The 18,660-nt window shown below is 39.4% G+C and overlaps 1 protein-coding gene and 1 long non-coding RNA gene across 2 annotated transcripts; one reads left to right on the forward strand and one right to left on the reverse strand.

Moving 5' to 3' along the window:
- The first annotated feature begins 8,848 nt into the window (after positions 1-8,848).
- LOC122060900 lies at positions 8,849-10,903 on the forward strand. Its single transcript, XR_006134495.1, has 2 exons — positions 8,849-9,593; positions 9,717-10,903. It is a non-coding gene; the product is annotated as an uncharacterized LOC122060900 (long non-coding RNA).
- Positions 10,904-15,720: 4,817 nt separating this feature from the next.
- On the reverse strand, positions 15,721-17,510 carry LOC122062154 (uncharacterized acetyltransferase At3g50280-like; the record flags this gene model as incomplete). Its single annotated transcript, XM_042625845.1, has 2 exons — positions 16,514-17,510; positions 15,721-16,473 (listed from the first exon to the last, which is right to left on the reverse strand). Coding segments are annotated over exons 1-2 (1,377 nt in total), but the record flags the coding sequence as incomplete, so codon positions are not given.
- Between the last annotated feature and the right edge of the window lie 1,150 nt (positions 17,511-18,660).

Below are 18,660 nucleotides of genomic sequence, written 5' to 3' on the forward strand. Positions count from 1 at the left end.
CAGTTTCTAACTCTCGTCGAGTTATATCCATTTCAGTGTTGTAAGAGTACTACTTGGTGAAGGCTTTCATGATTTTTGACCAATTCTGAGTCTGGAAAGGGTCTAACTGAGTTAACCAACGAAGAGCTAGGCCTGAAAGAGTAAGAAAAATGCTTACCCCATTTGTTCTTTAGTAAATCCACATGATCTGGAAATATTAATGAAGACCTTCAAGTGCGCCCTCGAGTCACCTTTGCCATCAAACTTATCAGTGTTCCATTTAAATTTTTCCAAAATTCGAGCTCTGGGAAAAGGGACCATCTCATCAATTTCTGTGGCTTAAGTGTCTACGGCTTTCCCCTTCTGCAGTAACTTTTTAAGTTTTTCTAATTGTTCCCTCATCTTTCTTTCCCTTTCAGTTTCAGGGGGTTTAGTTGGAAGATTTGGTTGGATTTATTCTTCATCATCATCGACCACAAGCCTCGGTATGGTACAAGGTGCATTAGACCCATCTTGGTCCACTCGTATTCTCCTGGAATTCAAATAGGTTCAGTTTGTTGCTAAGGTTGTTTGGCACCTGGTAAACTGGTTGAATAAATGATGTAACTCTTCCAACTCTAACTGCATCATATCCATTCTCCTTTTCTCTTAGGCATCTAGTTAACTTCCACTAGCTGGATCCATACTTGTTGTTCAGATGACGCTGAGCTAGATGAACTTGGTGGAGTGAGTTGAACAATAAGTTCCACATTTTTTTGATGCAGAATCGTGCCTGACCTAAACAAAGAAATTTAATTTTTATATTTTTTTTTTGATGATTTTTTTTAATGATGCACACACAAAATTACTCGCTCCCAATAATAAGTGTCTAATTTTGGCCCAATCTTCAGTTGATATTCACACATTTTTTTAGGAGGGCCCAAATTAGACATAAATTATGCTTCGGGAAAACAAACAAGTTGGTTCATGTAAGAATAACTTCATAGCTGATTTCACATAGGTATTTTGCTTCTCCCCGTAACATGAAAATACCCAATCATTTCTAACTCTTTGATTGCTTGTGTGGGACATTATCAGTTTGGAACATGTGCTAATATAATGTGGTGAAGCGGGAATCACCCCACAGGCCTGGTTCCGTGAACCAAAATTGATATAGTTGCATCTCCCAATTCCCAATTGTCAAAGAACAGATCAAGTTTAAACATATACAGGAAAAATCTCTTCCTAGATGAAACAGGCTAGAAGGGTTCTAACTTGAATCGTAAACAATTACTGAGTCAGTTTGTGGCGTACCCTAGTTGTTCAATCATCTAGTTCCTATATGATGCGATACAATAGTTAAGGCTATAGGACAGAACAAGGCCACCTTTGACAAAACCGATATACCTATTACTGAAAGAAAATAATGGGTACGTGGTTCCTTTGATATACCAGATGGTACTGTATCAAGGGGTGTGACTTCATCGGTGATTGTCCATGACATTACATGGATTCAGTCGGCTAACCACAGGAGTAGGTGTATCCGTGAGTGAGTGTGTGCACAAGTGTATTGCAAAAAGTGGCCATTGTTAATCTCAGAATGGCCATATATGTTCTATTACCTTGAGGGTTTCAAACTATCAATGACCATCCTCATCAACCACTTTCACTTTGAGCACTCTTATATAGGAAGTGGACATCATCTAATCTCAGAGTACTTAGTATATCGAGCACTAACCTCCCCGAGGGTGTGGGCAAGATAGGGAGTATCCTCGTCAAGTGATTTCAGTTCGAACACAATGCATGATGCAATTAGCAAGCAATATATAGACAGTTTACACACAATAATGATGATGGGGAGAAAATTCTAATTTTCATTATAAGCCTCTGGTATAGAAAGTTTGATGTCCCCAGTGGAGTCGCCACTGTAAGGGAAAATACATTTTTTCTTCTTTTTCACTCTTTTCCTCCCTCACTTGGTCTACCTTGCAGGGGTGAATGAATTGAATTATCTCCAAACAGGTCTGGCTACTATGGGGGGATAGGGAAAGCATGATTTTTTAGAGTTGCCATCTAGGATTCAAGGCCTAGCACCCTATGGTGGAGCCCAAGTTCGATCAAGGGATCGAGCTCGAGTAGGGGGTTAGATTCTTGTGAAAAGAAGGAACCCTCAAATTTGACTTCATATTTTGGTCTGTTTCAGAGATAGGGGTCCGTGTCAGGTTACGAGTGTGAAAAGGTGTTAGGCACTAACCTCACCCAAAATTTTTTATCTTTTTACCAAAGGCTTGGATTTCAAATATTCTCCCCAAGAATTTTAACAACCTAAGCTAGCATGGAAGTCTTATAACATGAAATAACACTAACACATATACATAAACTTGCATGAAAGAATTATACGAAATTATTGATATATCACATGAAATATAGCTCTATATTAAAAGCAAATGAAATAATAAAATCTACATAAAATAATAGAAAATACAATTATCTCATCTACATACACGTATAATGCCCCATGACATGATAATTATAATCATTATTTCATATGAGGAACACATGCGATAACAGATAAAATGATAAAATAGATTACATTTAATGAACAGATGCTAAAATTAATACATGAAATGATAACAATAAATCATTATTTTATGCAATAGACACATAAAATAATACATACGGAGATGAGGTACGTATAATACATGCAAATGAAATTATGATATAATATTTACATGATAATGACCGATGAAAACGGTGAAATTTCTGATAATTTTCCTCGACTCAGGGGCAACGATTTAATTTTCTTCTTTCTTTCTTGGAGAAATTAAAAACTTCTGGCACCTTGGTAAGAAAGTTGACAGGGCTTCTATGCTAGGGTGTGAACATGGGTTCTGATTTTTGGGAATTTAGCAGGGCTTCCACATGATATTTCTAGAATCGAAATCAGCTGCGGCAATTCGGGCAGGGCTTCCGTGCAGTATTCATCTTCAAAAATTCAGAAAGGGCTTTAGCGTCTTAATTCTAGGATTGGAATCATCTTTAAAATTTTGGACAGGGCTTTTGCGTCTTATTCCTACGGTTAGAATCAGCTGTTAAAGTTTGGGCAGGGCTTCCACGTTGTATTCCTAATGTTGGAATCAGTTTGAAAATTTGGGCAGGGCTTTCGTGCTTTATTCTTAGGGTTGGAATCAGCTTTGAAAATTCAGGCAAAGCTTCCGCGCTTTTTTCCTAGGGTCAGAATCAGCTGTGAAAATTTGGGCAGGGCTTTCGCTCTATATTCCTAGGGTCAAAATCAGCTTCGGAAATTCAGGTAGGGCTTCCACGTCATATTCCTAGGGTCAGAATTAGTTATGGAAATTTAGGCAAAGCTACCGCGGCATATTCCTTGGGTTGGAATCAACTGTGAAAATTTGGGCAGTGCTTCTGCACCGTAATGAAAATATTGAAATCAAATACAAAAGAACTTAAATAGAAGTTCCATAATAACCTGATATGGATGACGTGGACTTCTGAAAATAGGGTAGGATTTCATCAACTTCAGTAAGCTTGGCTTGGAATTTCTACAGACTCTCGTCTCTTCCTCTCTCTCTCTCTCTCTCTCTCTCTCTCTCTCTCTCTCTCTCTCTCTCACTTTTAAGGTCCCTAGAATAGGGTTTTTTCTTCAGGGGTTCTTCTCTTTTTTTTCGGGGGTTTTACAGTGACCCAAGGTTACTATTTATAGAAGGAAGGTGGGATCCGTGTAAAGCTGCCATGCAGGAGCTTGTAAAGGAGTGTGTAAAGGGGTTTAGGGGCGTGTAAGGGCTTACACATCCATGTAAGCCTTACACGGATCCCTCCCCCTATGGCGCTCCGTCTCACATTGAAAATTGGTACCCTGTTATGGATTGAAAAATCCTATGGCACCCCATTACGCCTCTAGATATGCCCGTAGACTAGGCAGCTACCCTGTAGGCTAGGCGAAAGTAGCCCTCGGTGGAAATCTTATCATGGAGTAGTTGTAGGTTGGGGGACAAGTTTTGGATAGGGTTTAGTTTAGGGGGGTCTAATTTGGTTTGGTTTAAGATTTGGCTTGGGTTAAGGTATAGTTTAGGGGTTTGGTTTAGGTTTAGGTTAGGGTTTTGGTTTGGGTTTAGGATTTGGTTTAGGTGAGGGTTTTGGTTCGGGTTTAGGGTTTGGTTTAGGTTAGGGTTTTGGTTTGGGTTTCTGGTTTGGTTTAGGGTAGGATTTTGGTTTGGTTTTAGGGTTTGGTTTAGGTTAGGGTTTTGGTTCGGGTTTAGAGTTTAGTTTAGGTTAGGGTTTTGGTTTAGGTTTAGCTTAGGGTTTTGGTTCGGGTTTAGGGTTAGGTTTAGGTTAGGGTTTTGGCTTGGGTTTAGGGTTTGGTTTAGATGAGGGTTTTGGTTCGGGTTTAGGTTAGGGTTTGTGTTCAGATTAAGGTCTGGTTTAGGTTAGGATTTTGGTTTGGGTATAGGGTTTGGTTTAGGTTAGGGTTTTGGTTCGGGTTTAGGGTTTAGTTTAGGTTACGATTTTGGTTCAGGTTTAGCTTGCGGTTTTGGTTCTTGTTTAAGGTTAGGTTTAGGTTAGAGTTTTGGTTTAAGTTTAGGGTTTGGTTTAGGTTAGGGTTTTGGCTCAGGTTTAGGGGTTTGGTTTAGATTAGGGTTTTGGTTTGGGTTTAGGGTTTGGTTTGGTTTAGGTTATGATTTTGGTTCAGGTTTAGGGTTTGGTTTAGGTTAGAGTTTTGGTTCGGGTTTAGGGTTTGGTTTAGGTTGGGGTTTTGGTTAGGGTTTGGGGTTTGGATTCGGTTAGGGTTTTGGTTCGAGTTTAGGGTTTGGTTTAGGTTAGGGTTTTTGGTTTGAGTTTAGGGTTTGGTTTAGGTTAGGGTTTTGGTTCTGGTTTAGGGTTTGGTTTAGGTTAGGGTTTTGGTTTGGGTTTGGGGTTTAGGGTTTGGTTTAGCTTAGGTTTTTTTGTTCGGGTTTAGAGTTTGGTTTTAGGTTAGGGTTTGGTTTAGGTTTAGGGTCTGGTTTAGGTTAGGGTTTTTGATTTGGGTTTAGGGTTTGGTTTATGTAAGGGTTTTGGTTCAGGTTTAGGGCTTGGTTTAGGTTAGGGTTTTGGTTTGGGTTTAGGGTTTGGTTTAGGTTAGGGTTTTTGCTTTGAGTTTAGGGTTTGGTTTAGGTTAGGGTTTTCGTTCGGGTTTAGGGTTTGGTTTAGTTTAGGGTTTTGGTTTGGGTTTATGGTTTGGTTTAGGTTAGGGTTTTGGTTTGGGTTTAGGGTTTCGTTTAGGTTAGGTTTTCGGGTTTGGGGTTTTGTTTAGGTTAAGGTTTTGGTTCGGGTTTAGGGTTTGGCTTAGGTTAGGTTTTTGTTTGGGTTTAGGGTTTGGTTTTGTTTAGGATTTGGTTTGGTTTGATTTAGGAATTGTTTTGGTTTAGGGTTTGGTTTGGGTTAGGTTTAGGGTTTGGTCTAGATTATGGTTTGTTCTAGGTTAGGGTTTGTTCTAGGTTAGGGTTTGTTCTGGGTTAGGGTGTGGTCTGGTTTAGGGTTTGGTCTGACTTAGGGTTTGGTTTTGTTTAGGTTTTGCTTTGGGTTAGGGTTTGGTTTGGTTTAGGGTTTTTTTTTTGGCTTAGGAATTGGTTTGGTTTAGCGTTTGGTCCGGTTTAGGATTTGGTCTAGCCTAAGATTTGGCCTGGTTTAGGGTTTGGTTTGGTTTAGGGTTTGGTCTGTTTTGGGTTTGGTTTGGTTTTGGGTTTGATTTGGTTTTTGTTTAGGGTTTGCTTTGGTTTAGGGTTTGGTTTGGGTTTGGGTTTGGTCTAGTTTAGGATTTGGTTTAGTTTAGGGTCTGATCTGGTTTAGGGTTTGGTCTGGTTTAGGGTTTGGCTTGGTTTAGGATTTTGGTTTGGTTTTCGGTTTTATTTGGTTTAGAGTTTGGTTTTGGTTAGGGTTTTGTTTGGTTTAGGGTTTGGTCTAGTTTAGGGTTTGGTTTTGTTTAGGGTTTGGTTTGGTTTGGGTTTACGGTTTGGTTTAGGTTAGGGTTTTGGTTTGGGTTTAGGGTTTCGTTTAGGTTAGGGTTTCTGGTTCGGGTTTAGGGTTTTGTTTAGGTTAGGGTTTTGGTTCGGGTTGAGGGTTTGGTTTAGGCTAGGGTTTTTGTTTTGGGTTTAGGATTTGGTATAGGTTAGGGTTTTGGTTCGGGTTTAGGGTTTGGTTTAGGTTAGGGTTTTGGCTCTGGTTTAGGTTCAGGTTTTGGGTCTTGTTTAGGGTTTCGTTTAGGTTAGGGTTTTAGTTTGGGTTTGGAGTTTGGTTTAGGTAAGGATTTTTTTCAGGTTTAGGGTTTGGTTTAGGTTAGGGTTTAGGGTTTGGTTTAGTTTTGAGTTTTTGTTCAGGTTTAGGGTTTGGTTTTGGTTAGGATTTCGTTTGGGTTTAAGGTTTGGTTTAGGTTTGGGTTTTTGATTTGGATTTAGGGTTTTGTTTAGGTTGGGGTTTTGGTTCGGGTTTAGGGTTTTGTTTAGGTTAGGGTTTTGGTTCGGGTTTAGGGTTTGGTTTAGTTTAGGGTTTTGGTTTGGGTTTAGAGTTTGGTTTAGGTTAGGGTTTTGGTTCAGGTTTGGGGTTTCATTTAGGTTAGGTTTTTGGTTCAGGTTTAGGGTTTTGGTTCGGGTTTAGGTTTGGGTTTTGGTTTAGGTTTAGGGTCTGGTTTAGACTAGGGTTTCGATTTGGGTTTAGGTTAGGGTTTTTGTTCGGCTTTAGGGTTTGGTTTTGTTTGGGATATGGTTTGGTTTAGGGTTTGGTTTGGTGTTGTTTAGGGTTTGGTCTAGTTTAGGATTTGGTTTGGTTTAGGGTTTGGTCTGGTTTAGGGTTTGATTTAGTTTAGGGTTAGGGTTACGATTAGGGTTTGGTCTGGGTTAAGGTTTTTTTAGGCTAGGGTTTCGTCTTGGTTAGACGTCACATCTGGGTATCCCTTTTTTTTGTACAAGATATCAATGGGACCGTATTTTCGAATCCTATCCAATGATATGGGAATCGAGCACATGCTAGGCTCAATTGTCGTATTCTGGAAAAATTTATCAATGCCCACTTTCGGTCACCCTTTCGGCATCATTTTAAAAAATATCAAGCTGAATTCCTAACCTGTCTTTCGCTCGATTGTATTCCGCATGTTCTTGCATAACGGCTTTAGGTTGGGATAGCTAGGATAGTTTGGACTTGTGTTGAGAATTGGATTTCTTTTCGGAAGAGAGAATACATGTTTCATCATTGCCCAAGGGGGACAAAATTTGGTGTCTACAGTAATGTCCAAGTGTGGGTCCCTCTTGCTTTGTTGGCATCTAAAATATTCTCTTGTACCCTTGGGATAGCTAGAGAAGGGTTGGTCTGCATCTCAGTTCTCTTCTTGTCCATTATTATTATTTTTTTTTTTTACCCGAAAAGAATAATCACATGTACGAGTGTCAAAACAATTGTGTACTTTTAATGCAACAATCCATATTGCTCAGAATTTCGTCCTTTTCGTAACCATGAAAAGAAACGGGACCTCTTTATGTGTAAAATTGGAGATACGTCACCCGATAGTCCCTAAAGCCTTATAAATGCAAAACCTACAAAAAAAGAGAAAACCCCAAGGTAGCTCCATTCTAAGTTTGTAAAATGCATGCTTTACTACCTAAGATTTCACACATAGATGTGATCATCAATACTTCTTCCCTCCACAAAGGCCGTTTGCTCAGGGGCCACAATCAGATCTAAGCATCTCTTTAGTCTTCTAGATAAAACTTTTGCGAAAATTCTATAGACCACATTGCATAAGCTGATTGGTCTATATTGATCAATCCTCTCAGCATCAGTGAAAACCAAAAGGAAATGCATATGTGAAAAACACCGATGGAGAGCGGAGAGGTGAGTAGGGTTCCCCCCAGGGGTTTTTCACTCCCCATCTGATGAAGGTGATCAGCGAGTTCTGGAGAGTAGGGGCGAACTGGAGTTATGGTTTGGAGAGAAGATGCTCTCTCTAATGGGAGAGGCTAAACGGCTGCTAGATTATTCTCAGCAGAACATTCCAAGCAAGACTCTTGACTCCCATCGTGAGGAAGTCCTAGTTGGAACAAATCCTGTTCCTTTATAAAAACGTTCATATGATGCTCCAGCTGGAAACCATATTCTGTCATAGATTGAGAGTCTTTCCTTGCCTGTTAAAGTGGGGAATATGACTAGAATTAAAATTCCATAGGAGGCTTACGTCCGTCAATATGAGAAACACAAGTTTGCTCTTATTGGCAGAGTATCGATGCTATACGAACGTGCATTCGTCTCTGGCAGCGAAGGATGATGTTATTTTAAAATCCCTTAGAAAAGGATTTGTTCTTTTCCGATTTCAGACAGAGATTGATATGATGCAAGTTTTGAAATGAAGTCCAATAATAATGGAGGTTCAATTAATCAGTTTTAAACGGTGGAGGCCAGATTTCAAGTTTGAAAACGAAGCTATCACCCATCGCCTTACTTGGGTGAAATTCCCTAATTTGCCTCAAGAATACTGGGATGAGGAAATCCTATTGTCCATAGCAAAGACTGTGGAAAGACCTATTGCAATTGATCATCGTACAAAGGATTCACACTTTGGTCACTTTATGAGGGTGTGCGTAGATGTGGATGATTCACAACCTCGAGTGAAGGAGATCTTAGTCGAAAGAGAAGTCCTAAACTCTAAGGAGTTGTTTATCTTCAAGCAATTGGTGGAGTATGAAGACCCTCCTTAAAGGTGTACTTCATGTCACCGGTATGGACATCGAGTTGACGTCTGCCCAAGGAAAAATCAACTGAGGGAAAGGGATGATCTATTCCTGCTGGAACTGGTCGGGTTCATTGATGGGAACGGAGGCCACGAGTTTTTTCGGCAGCTACTACTCAGGGCGGTGAAGCTAACGTTATTGATGGAGATAAGAATGTTGAGGTGGCAGTTAATAAAGTTTCAAATAACACGGATTCCTTAAGAGTTATTATTGAATCTTCTTTTGGTAGAATTTCAAATATTGCCAAATCTGGAGGAAATTGTGAAGCAGATTTGGGAATTGATGATGTGGCAACCATACCCAACACCCATGATAATTCAGTTATCATTTTGGAGGAGATCCATAACGCTAGAATTGATCAACTAGGCGCAATTCAAATACTTTAAGAGGAGCGGGTCCTGGAGTGGGTTCCAGCCCAACTTTGGTATGTCCTTCTCCCAGAGGAGTAGCGACCCCCATAGAAGGAGGTCGGCTGGAAGTTGTCATTCCTGTTACAGATATGACGCGTCTTTCTCAAGGTGCTATAGTAGATTCGTCTCATTTGATGCTAGTTGTTCAGGATGACAGTCGCAGAGTGATTGTACAACATCACCTATCAAGCTCCTGTGAGGAAGACCAAAGATCCAATGAGAAATTTATTCCTGTCAAAGGAAAATTTCAGGCTGAATCATCAGCTGCTGCTCAGAAGAGATTTCGTAGGCAAGAGATTTCTAACGTTGAGAATATGTTAAACCAAGTTTTGGGGTTGGGATTTACAACTCGGCGCTCCACATGGATTGGAAGGTAAGGGCTGTTGGCAATGTCCGTGCTCACTCGGCTTTGCAAGTTCTAATTCGTGACCACCATCCTACTTTTATATGTCAGGTAGAGCCAAAAGTAGATACTAGTCATTGTCCTTGTCTGTTTTTCAGCACTTTGGGATATGAGGTTGATTTCATATCAAATAATAGAGAAGAAACTCATCCAAAATTGTGGTTTTTTTGGAAGAACTCAATTCCTCACTTTGTTAGTGGAGGAAAATGGGATGAAATTTCTGGTTTCTGTGGTCCACGCAAAGTGCTTCAGGAACGACAGGCATCAACTATGGTTTGATTTATGCTCAGTTTCACGTATGCAACTCCCTTCGATTATTATTGGTGATTTTAATGCTTACTTGTTTTCTCATGAAAAACGAGGCCCTGGTCATTTCAATCAAGGATCTGCAGAGGATTTTGCAACTTTTGTTGATTCAGCTAGTCTTCTCCCTTCCTAGTCTACTGGCCTTAAATTCACATGGTCTAACAATAAGGTCAGTGGTAGTGTTTGTGTGATACTTGATTGTAGCTTCTGCAATGAGGAATGGTTGCAGTATTTCCCTCCCCTATTGTGGTTGATTGTAATGAGGTGCCTAGGCCTTCTAATGTTCCATTTAGAATGTGAAGGTTTTGGGCCGATCATGCTGATTTCAAGAAGATAGTCAAGGAAATATGGGAGGCACCAGTCAGAGGAACTCCCATGTTTATTGTTGCTCAAAAATAAAAAATAAAATTAAAAGGTCCTTTGAAGTCATGGGCTAAATCAATTTTCCCGCACATTGATTTGGATGTTGAGACTTTAAAGGCAGCCCTAGAGTCGGTTCAAATGAGCATTGAGAAGAATGGGCTAGATGATTTATCTTTTAGACAGGAACCTGCAGCGAGAGCAAAATTAGACAAAACAGTTTTGCTTCAAGGGAAAATGTGGGTTGAAAAGGCAAGAATTTGATGGCTTAAAGAGGGTGATCGTTGCTCTAAGCTCTTTCACATCTCATCCAAGATCAAAAGGGGCAGAAATATAATTCGAAGGCCTAAGGGGGAGGATGGTAGCATACTCACTGACTGTGACGCTATTAGCCAACGCATGGTTAGTCATTTTCAGATGTTCCATAAGCGGGGGGATGCTGCTAGAAATGTCAATCTTTTATCTATGATTCCCAAGGTTTCAAATGATCAAGACAATGAGATCCTCACTGCTCTTCCATCTCCTGAAGAAATTAGAGCAGCAGTGTTTAATCTTGATCCTTCCAGTGCACTTGGTCCAGATGGTTTCCCAGGTACTTTCAATCATTCCTATTGTGATATTGTTGGCCCAAGTATATGTCGTGCTTTGGTAAATTTTTTCGAGGAAGGAGTAATTACAAAAGGGGTTAATAATAATTTTCTGACTTTGATTCCTAAAGTCGAAAATGCTCACAAAGCAGGCCAATTCAAACCCATCTGTTTAGAGAACTTTTTCTTCAAGATAATTTCTAAAATTTTGGAATCTAGGCTATCTCTTTTCCTGCACTATATTATTTCTGAGGACCAAGGTGCATTCCAGAAGGGAAAGATTCTTTTTTCCAATATAGGAGTTGAGTCTGTGTTATCAAATATGATGGTTTAAAAAAATTTTGGTGGAAATATAGGGCTGAAACTGGATGTGCAGAAAGCCTTTGACACTCTAGAGTGGGATTTTCTGTTTGATGTTATAGATAAATTTGGCTTCTCTCAAATTTGGATTTACTGGATTAAGCATATTCTAATCTTCTCTAAATTGTCTGTTCTGATTAATGGTGGTCCTATGGGTTTCTTTGAGATGGAATGAGGTGTACGTCAAGGGGACCCTCTATCCGCTATGTTATTCATTATTGTTGAGGAAGTTCTTTGTAGGGGCTTGCATGATCTTAGAGAAAAATGTTTCTTGAAAAGTATTCCTAGACCAAGGAATACTGTCACTCCATCCCACTTCCTTTATGCAGATTATCTTCTAATTTTTATGACTGCATAGATAAGGGCAATAAAGAAGCTTAATAGTTGGAAGAATATCAGGCTTCATCTAGGCAGCAAATAAATCTAAAAAAAAGCAAAGATTTTTTAGGATCCCTCTTTGTAGAAAGAAAGCACAGGATCAAAGATATTTTGCACATTCCAGAATGTCATTTCCCTACCCATTATCTTGGGGGAGAGATTTTTAAAGGCTGAGTTAAGAAGGATAGAATTCTTCCAATGATGGATAAGTTTAAAGCAAAGCTCGCTAGTTGGAAGGGGAAGCTTCTCTCCATGGGGATCTAGATCCAGATCCTCTGTTATTCCCCATCGTGTTATTCTTGTGTTATTCTAGGTGCAGAAGACGACACGTGGTGAGCCTGATGTGGATGGCTAAGATGAGGTGAGAGAAGATAGGGAAAAAGGCGGGGATCTCCGGCTCAAATATTGTCTTACCCGACCATGTAAAGGAGCTGATCTGAAGAGGCGCCGAAGGAAGACCTAATTTTAGATTTGGTTAATGCGCTTCCCTCTCCCCTGCTGATGGCAATGCCGAAGGTGGGGGTTGGGGTAGCAATTTCTGTTTGATTTTTTCTCTTCATTGTTTGGTTGTTTCCATTTTTTTCTTCCTATTTTTATTATAATGCATTTCTAGCAAAAAAAAGGTCTCCTCTATGGTTGACTTAGCTCTATCAAAAAAATTCCAGATTACTAATTCAAGAGCTCCCTCTCCAAAAATTCTAGAATTATTTTGGACTTTTCCTCCTCCTCTTTATTGCAAGCTTAATGTTGATGGTTTTTCCCTTGGAAACCTAGGATTTTCAGGTGCAAGAGGAATTTTCTGAGATAATAAAGGTAACACTCCTTTGCTTCTCGTTTTATGAAGACATTAGGACTAATTTTATGGCTGAGATTGCTACCTCCTTTCATGGCCTGCATCATGTGAAGATCTTGGGAATTGAAAATCATTGGATTGAGTGTGACACCAATAGAGTCGTATCTTGCATTAGGAATCAAAAAATTCCATGGTGTTTCGAGCAAAGATGGTTATTTTACAAAAATTTTCTGAATGAGATAAATTGGGTAATTTTACATTGTTACAGGGAAGTTAATGTCACTGCTGACACAAATGAATTTTTAGCCAAAAAAAAAAAATGTCGTTGTAGATAAGCTGGCAAAGCATGGAGCAAGATCAACAACTTCTGCCTCATGGTTAACAGCTCCTTCTTTTGTTTTAGCTAATGTAAGTTGGGACTTTTAGAGAAGGCCTAGATTTCAGTTTATTTAGATATTGTGATTGGGCTAAAAGTTTGCTGGTGGCCATGCCGAAGGTGGATTTTTAGTTCAATGGTTTTTGCTTTTTCTTGTATCTCCATTCTTTGATTATTAATGATGTTCTTTGCTGATCTTTAGCAAAAAAAAAAAGTGACCTTGGGAATAAGCAGGATATGAGTTCTATTCAAATCTTTAAGCAAGAACCCCGATTCGAAGAAGGAATGCATAGCCATACATATTTCTGGGCCAATACAGGACCAATAAGACTGGAAGAAAATTGGAGGGAGGCCATCAGGGCCTGGAGACTTCAGGGGTTTCACAGAAAAAACCGCATCCTTCACCTCCTTGTTTGAAATAGGAGCACGCATTTCTACATTCTTCTCATCTGTAAACCTTGGCACAATAAATTGAAGCGCAGCTTCACGATTACAAGTTCCCTGCGAGGTGTACAGCTCACCAAAAAACTAAAAAATCTCCCTATCAATCTCCCCCTCATTCTCAATCCACCCTCCACTCAAAGATTTCACCCTTCTGATCTTGTTTCTACTTCTACGTTGTAGGGTAGAAGAATGAAAAAAACGGGTGCTCCTTTCTCCTTCCATTAGCCACTAGATTCTAGATTTTTGCCTCCACAAAGGTTCTTGTCTGTCAAGCAAGAAGGACAACTCAGACTGAATTGTCACTTCCCTCTTAGCCAAATCCGGATGACAAGGCAAACTCTGGATAAACTGAATCTCCTTCATCTTCATACCCACCTCATCATCAACATCCTTAACATGAGCTCGCTTCCATTTAGCTAAGCAAAAGAGGACAAACTTAATCTTCTTGTAGACTCTTTTTCTTGGTGGAAAAGAAAGACTCGAACTTCGACCTGTAAGCAAATCTGGTCAGTTATAATTATTTATGGTCTTTACTAGATTTGGCTAGAAAGGAACCGTAGAATTATGGCAATTGCAATAGATCATCGTCTATGGTGGTTAAAGTAGTTCTTAATGATTTGAAGGGTGTATCTACTATCTTTCATTTGGCTATTAAGTCTGTGAAGGATTTACATTATTCTGTTTCGCTTCAGCTGGTGAGGGCTCTCCCTAGTCCTAAAAGTGACTAAAGAAATATTTGGGTTCCTTTGCTCGTGGGTTGCTATAAAATCAACATAGAAGGATGTTCATTAAGCAATCCAGGTCTTGCAGGAGCTAACAGGATCATTGGAACCACCTAGGTTCTACTATTTTTTGGTTTGCTTCGTTCCAAGAGATTTCTACAAATTTCAGTGTGGATTTCACTGCGTTCTTCAAAGCAATCCGTGTTGCTAAGCTTTTAGATATAATGTGGAATGATTTGGAATGTGATTTGCAAACTGAGGTCTGGTGTGTTATGAAGGAAAAAATTCCATGGAATTTCATACAATGTTGCTCTTCTACATGGATTTCTTGAATAAGATCAATTGGTGCATTCATCATTGCCTCCGGGAAGTTAACATGGTTGTAGATTGTCTAGCTAGCAAGGTATGCTGCAAAAACTAGAGCATCTACAGATTGGAGTAATCCTCCAAGTATCAGTTTTAGCGACATAGTATGGGACGCTATTGGGAAGCCAAGGTTCATATTTTCTTGAATTTTGAATCTTGTTAGTTGGTGATTGGTAGACTTGATTCTTTATCTTCTAAAAACAATGCCAAAGGTGGAGTATAGATTTGAGTTTATTTCTTTTTCTCTTGTTTGCATCCATTCTTTGTCGAACAAATTATTTGCTGAACTTGAGCAAAAAAGAGGTATGCTTAATATTTGTGTTGAGGTTGAAAAGTGCCTTCGGAAATATGTTTATGCTTTCGTGTTTAATAGTCATACATCTGATTCAGTAAATTTTGAACAGTATGAGTTGTTGTTATATCTTCATTGGAGATGATTGACGACCAAGACCTAATAATTTTTGTCAATTTTCATGGCATCTTTATATTTGTCCGATTCGATGAAAAAAAAAAGGAGGGGGGGAATCTTATGTAGGACGACACATTATTTCTGGGACTATTTGGATGGAGGAACTGATAGATTTTCTAGGAAAAGAACAAAGATTATTTTCCACTACTTTTTCAAATTAGAAGATGCGTAATGGATCAACACATTTGATATTACTAAATTTTCCCTTGTTAAATATCAGTATTTGTGGTCATCCTGCATTCCCTATCTAGAAGAGATGTGATGACATTGATTGATTTTGATTTGAGACGTTTCAATTTTATGTGTGATTTTTTAGCTTTTACAATCAATATTCTGGGGTGCTTGAGAGAGACCTGCACACACACCCCAAGGCCATATTAATGGTTGGATGTACATTTTAGCGGTTGGAGAAGATGTCTCCCATATTAGAGATTAGATCCATTGCATGTACAATCACTTGATTGTACATGTGAGAATCGAACATTTGTCTCAACTTCTGTCATTATGAGGGTAATATATATATATATATATATAGTCGTATATATTCCCACATATACAATAGGAACAGTAGATCATTCTTCTAATACTACGTACCCTACTACAAATCCAGATCCTCTCCTGGACCATAGCCTTCTCCAATAATCTCACACCATCCAATCGGTGGGAGTGGAGGTCCTGGTCCACAAGAGAGGATCTTGCATCACCTATTTCCTTCAAAAAAAAAAAAAAAAAATCTGCAAGTGACATGATAATGTAAGATGGTACATTATTGGTGGTGGTGGGACGGTACCACTGCATCCACAACTATGGGAAAAAAATCGTCTGCAATTCCGATTTCATACAATTCCGTGCAATACCACTTTCAGGCGGTGACTCGTGTATTGATACCAATACAATGGTCCAGATCTGATTTAAATGCCTTTTCACTGATTTAATATTTTATTAATTGTACCAGATCTGGACCATTGTATTGGTATCAATACACGTGTCACCTCCTGAAGGTGGTATTACACGGAATTGTACGAGATCAGAATTGCAGACGATTTCAACCCTAAACTCTTGGTCGGACTCGGGAGTACTCATAGATTCTGGCAGAAGGCTCACCTCCAAGTCCACACTTCCTCCTCCTTGGCGCCCTGGGTATGAAGATACTTTCCCATCATACTTGTTTGCAGACCCACTTCGAACAGCCTCTACCTTTCCCCACCCAAAGTCGCACCCATACATATTGAATCTGGGTGAACTCCCTATCACGATGGTACATGGATCAACGAAACTGCGATACTGGTAAATGATAGGACTCCTCATCCACACCTCCAGTTTCTCCCTCACCTTGCCATCAGTGTGGCCATTCACTGCCTCGTGCAATAGCCATGCTGCCCACCCAATTCCATGGCTGAGCAGTTCTCCAATAGTGGCGGTTGCACCAACAGTTTCAACGCAGTTTCCAAAGTAGTAACTGGATAATGGTGGGTTCAGTCTTGATCTATTATTGATGGCTAACCTGCAAGTCGTTTTCTGGTTACTGATTTGATAACCTCTTGCCCGTGTCACAGATCTCCAGACAAATGCAGACAAGGCTTGGAAGGAGGATATGGTGGTGGTGTTGCACTCAGCGTTGGCCTTAGCTTTGAGCCTCCCAATGAATTGTGATGAGAAATGGAAGAACCTCTGTCTTAGCACCTCGGGTGGGCTGTACCTGTCAATGAACTCATCATGGTGAGAGAAAGGTAAGTTGATTATGGGTCCATGGCCATCGATAAACCAGCGATAAGTTGATTATGGGTCCATGGCCATCGATAAACCAGCGTCTTAGGACTGGTGGGTGCGAGATGTGATCATAATCATGGTTTCCCTTGACCATCATCCTGCATATCTCGGCCCATGCATTGAAGAAATTCCAGTAGGAAGTACCGTCACCAACGCTGTGGTTGAAGGAGCATGCGATGAAAATACCATCCAGTAACTCAGTCACCTGCACGGCCAATAAAGGTAAGGTGTGACCATCGTGGTTGACAGCTCTGCCTAGCAGAAAAAATGATTGAACGATGGGGGGAACATCAACGGGGGAGAGGAGATCTTCCATGGTAACATCTGCAATAGCGTGGACAAAATCCACTCCTGGGTTGTTACAATTCAGAGAAATAGAGTAAGAAGCAGGTCGGTCATCTTGTTTATGCGTGACGAGGTGGCCGGCCAGGGGGAGGAAATGGACGAGGGTGCGGGAAAGGGAGTCTTTGAGATGGTCGATGGTTGTAATGGAAGGGTTTTTGGTCGGAGGAGGTTTAGGAAAGAGAAGACCCCGCTGGATGTAGTTTAAGGAGAGCAGGGACAGATCCCACGGGTTCAAGTAGTAAGTCTGACCTGAAATGCCGGCGCCGTCTGGTTTGATAGAACTTCTTGACATATGCCGAATGGTCGGATGACTCGCCATTAGTTACTGGTCCGATATTCACTCGCTTCACACGAGATCATAGATAGTTCCTTATATTGGAGCAGTTACATATGAACTTGGATCCTCTTCAATTAGACGAAATGTGAGCTAACTTGGATCCTCTACAAGCCACGCGAATCAAGTCCTCCAATGAGAATCATTTTCGTATGAGTTAACCTGCACTCTGTGGTGGATTTCATCTGTGTGAATCATGTCATACTGATTCACATTTCTCTTCAACTAAACGAAAATGTGAGCTGTTAGATTATAAGGATCTAATAAGATCTAACACTCTACCATTTCTTGCTATTTGTGCTTATTTATAAAATGATGAGAGCTACATATGGAAGCAAAAGGGACAAGAGCATCAAGACATTTGTCGTAATTCATACCTGTGGATTAGAATATCGTAACACATTTTAATAAATTTATTTTCCATTGTGTGATGTTTTGTCATTTCTTGTGTTTTTTAGTTTTTAAAAGGCTGTCATTTTTATATTATAAAATATTTTGTGAAATTTGTTTAAATTAATAAAAAGTTAGGAAATTACATCCATTTTAAAATTCAAGATGATGTTTTGGAAATGATAATATTTGATCATTATTACTTTAAACACCCATGAAGAACTCCACCTTCATCATATGATTGGATTCTTTTTCACATTCAATCATATTCAAGTATACATGTTGATCATGTACAAAATAAAATCAAATGGCAAGAAAAATAAATAAAAATATAAAACTAATAAGTTCTTCTATAAAATATCTTATGATAAAATAAATGTAATCTTTTTATTTTTTTTTTATTTTTTTGACTTATCCTAATCAAGCCGCGCCTAAACCAACTGTGCTCAGCAGTTGGCAAAATAAAAAATATTAAATAATGTTAAAAGATGGATGATCTTGGAACATTCCTACCATAAAAATCTAGATAATTGTAGAAAGAGAGGCCTTCCATAAAGCAAAATCAAGCCAAAGTATGTTGTAAATTTATTTCCCCATTATTGCATTTCATAGTAACTTTTACCAGACAGAGAGCCCTCATTATTACATTCCATAGTGAAGATAGAGAGAGACCCACTATTACATTCCATATATAGTGGATTTTTTTTTTTTTTTTTGGTGGGCGGGAGGGGTTTTAAAATCGGATTGGATATCGGACTAGCGATTTTGGGAGGAGCAATGGAAAGTCAGTGGGTTGGGAAGAAATTTTGAGAATGACCTTCACTTTGCCTTTTTATACTTAGGGTGTAAGAAAATCTCTCAAATTTAAATGTTGGTGTTGACATAAACTCAGATTTGAGAGATATCCTTTGTAATTTGGTCATTTAGTGAAAGCATGTACCTCTCTTATGAGGGTTATCCTAGTGAAACCAAACAGCTCAAGAAATTAAGAATTGTCATTCTAGAGAATGTCATCCATTTGATTTACGCAACCAAACGCATCCTAATTAATTCAATATCGATTCACATGTAAGGTATAAGGATAATTCAATTCCTAAAACTGATTTAAAAATAAAAAA

Source organism: Macadamia integrifolia, chromosome 14, assembly GCF_013358625.1.
Source record: "Macadamia integrifolia cultivar HAES 741 chromosome 14, SCU_Mint_v3, whole genome shotgun sequence".
Lineage (NCBI taxonomy): Eukaryota > Viridiplantae > Streptophyta > Magnoliopsida > Proteales > Proteaceae > Macadamia > Macadamia integrifolia.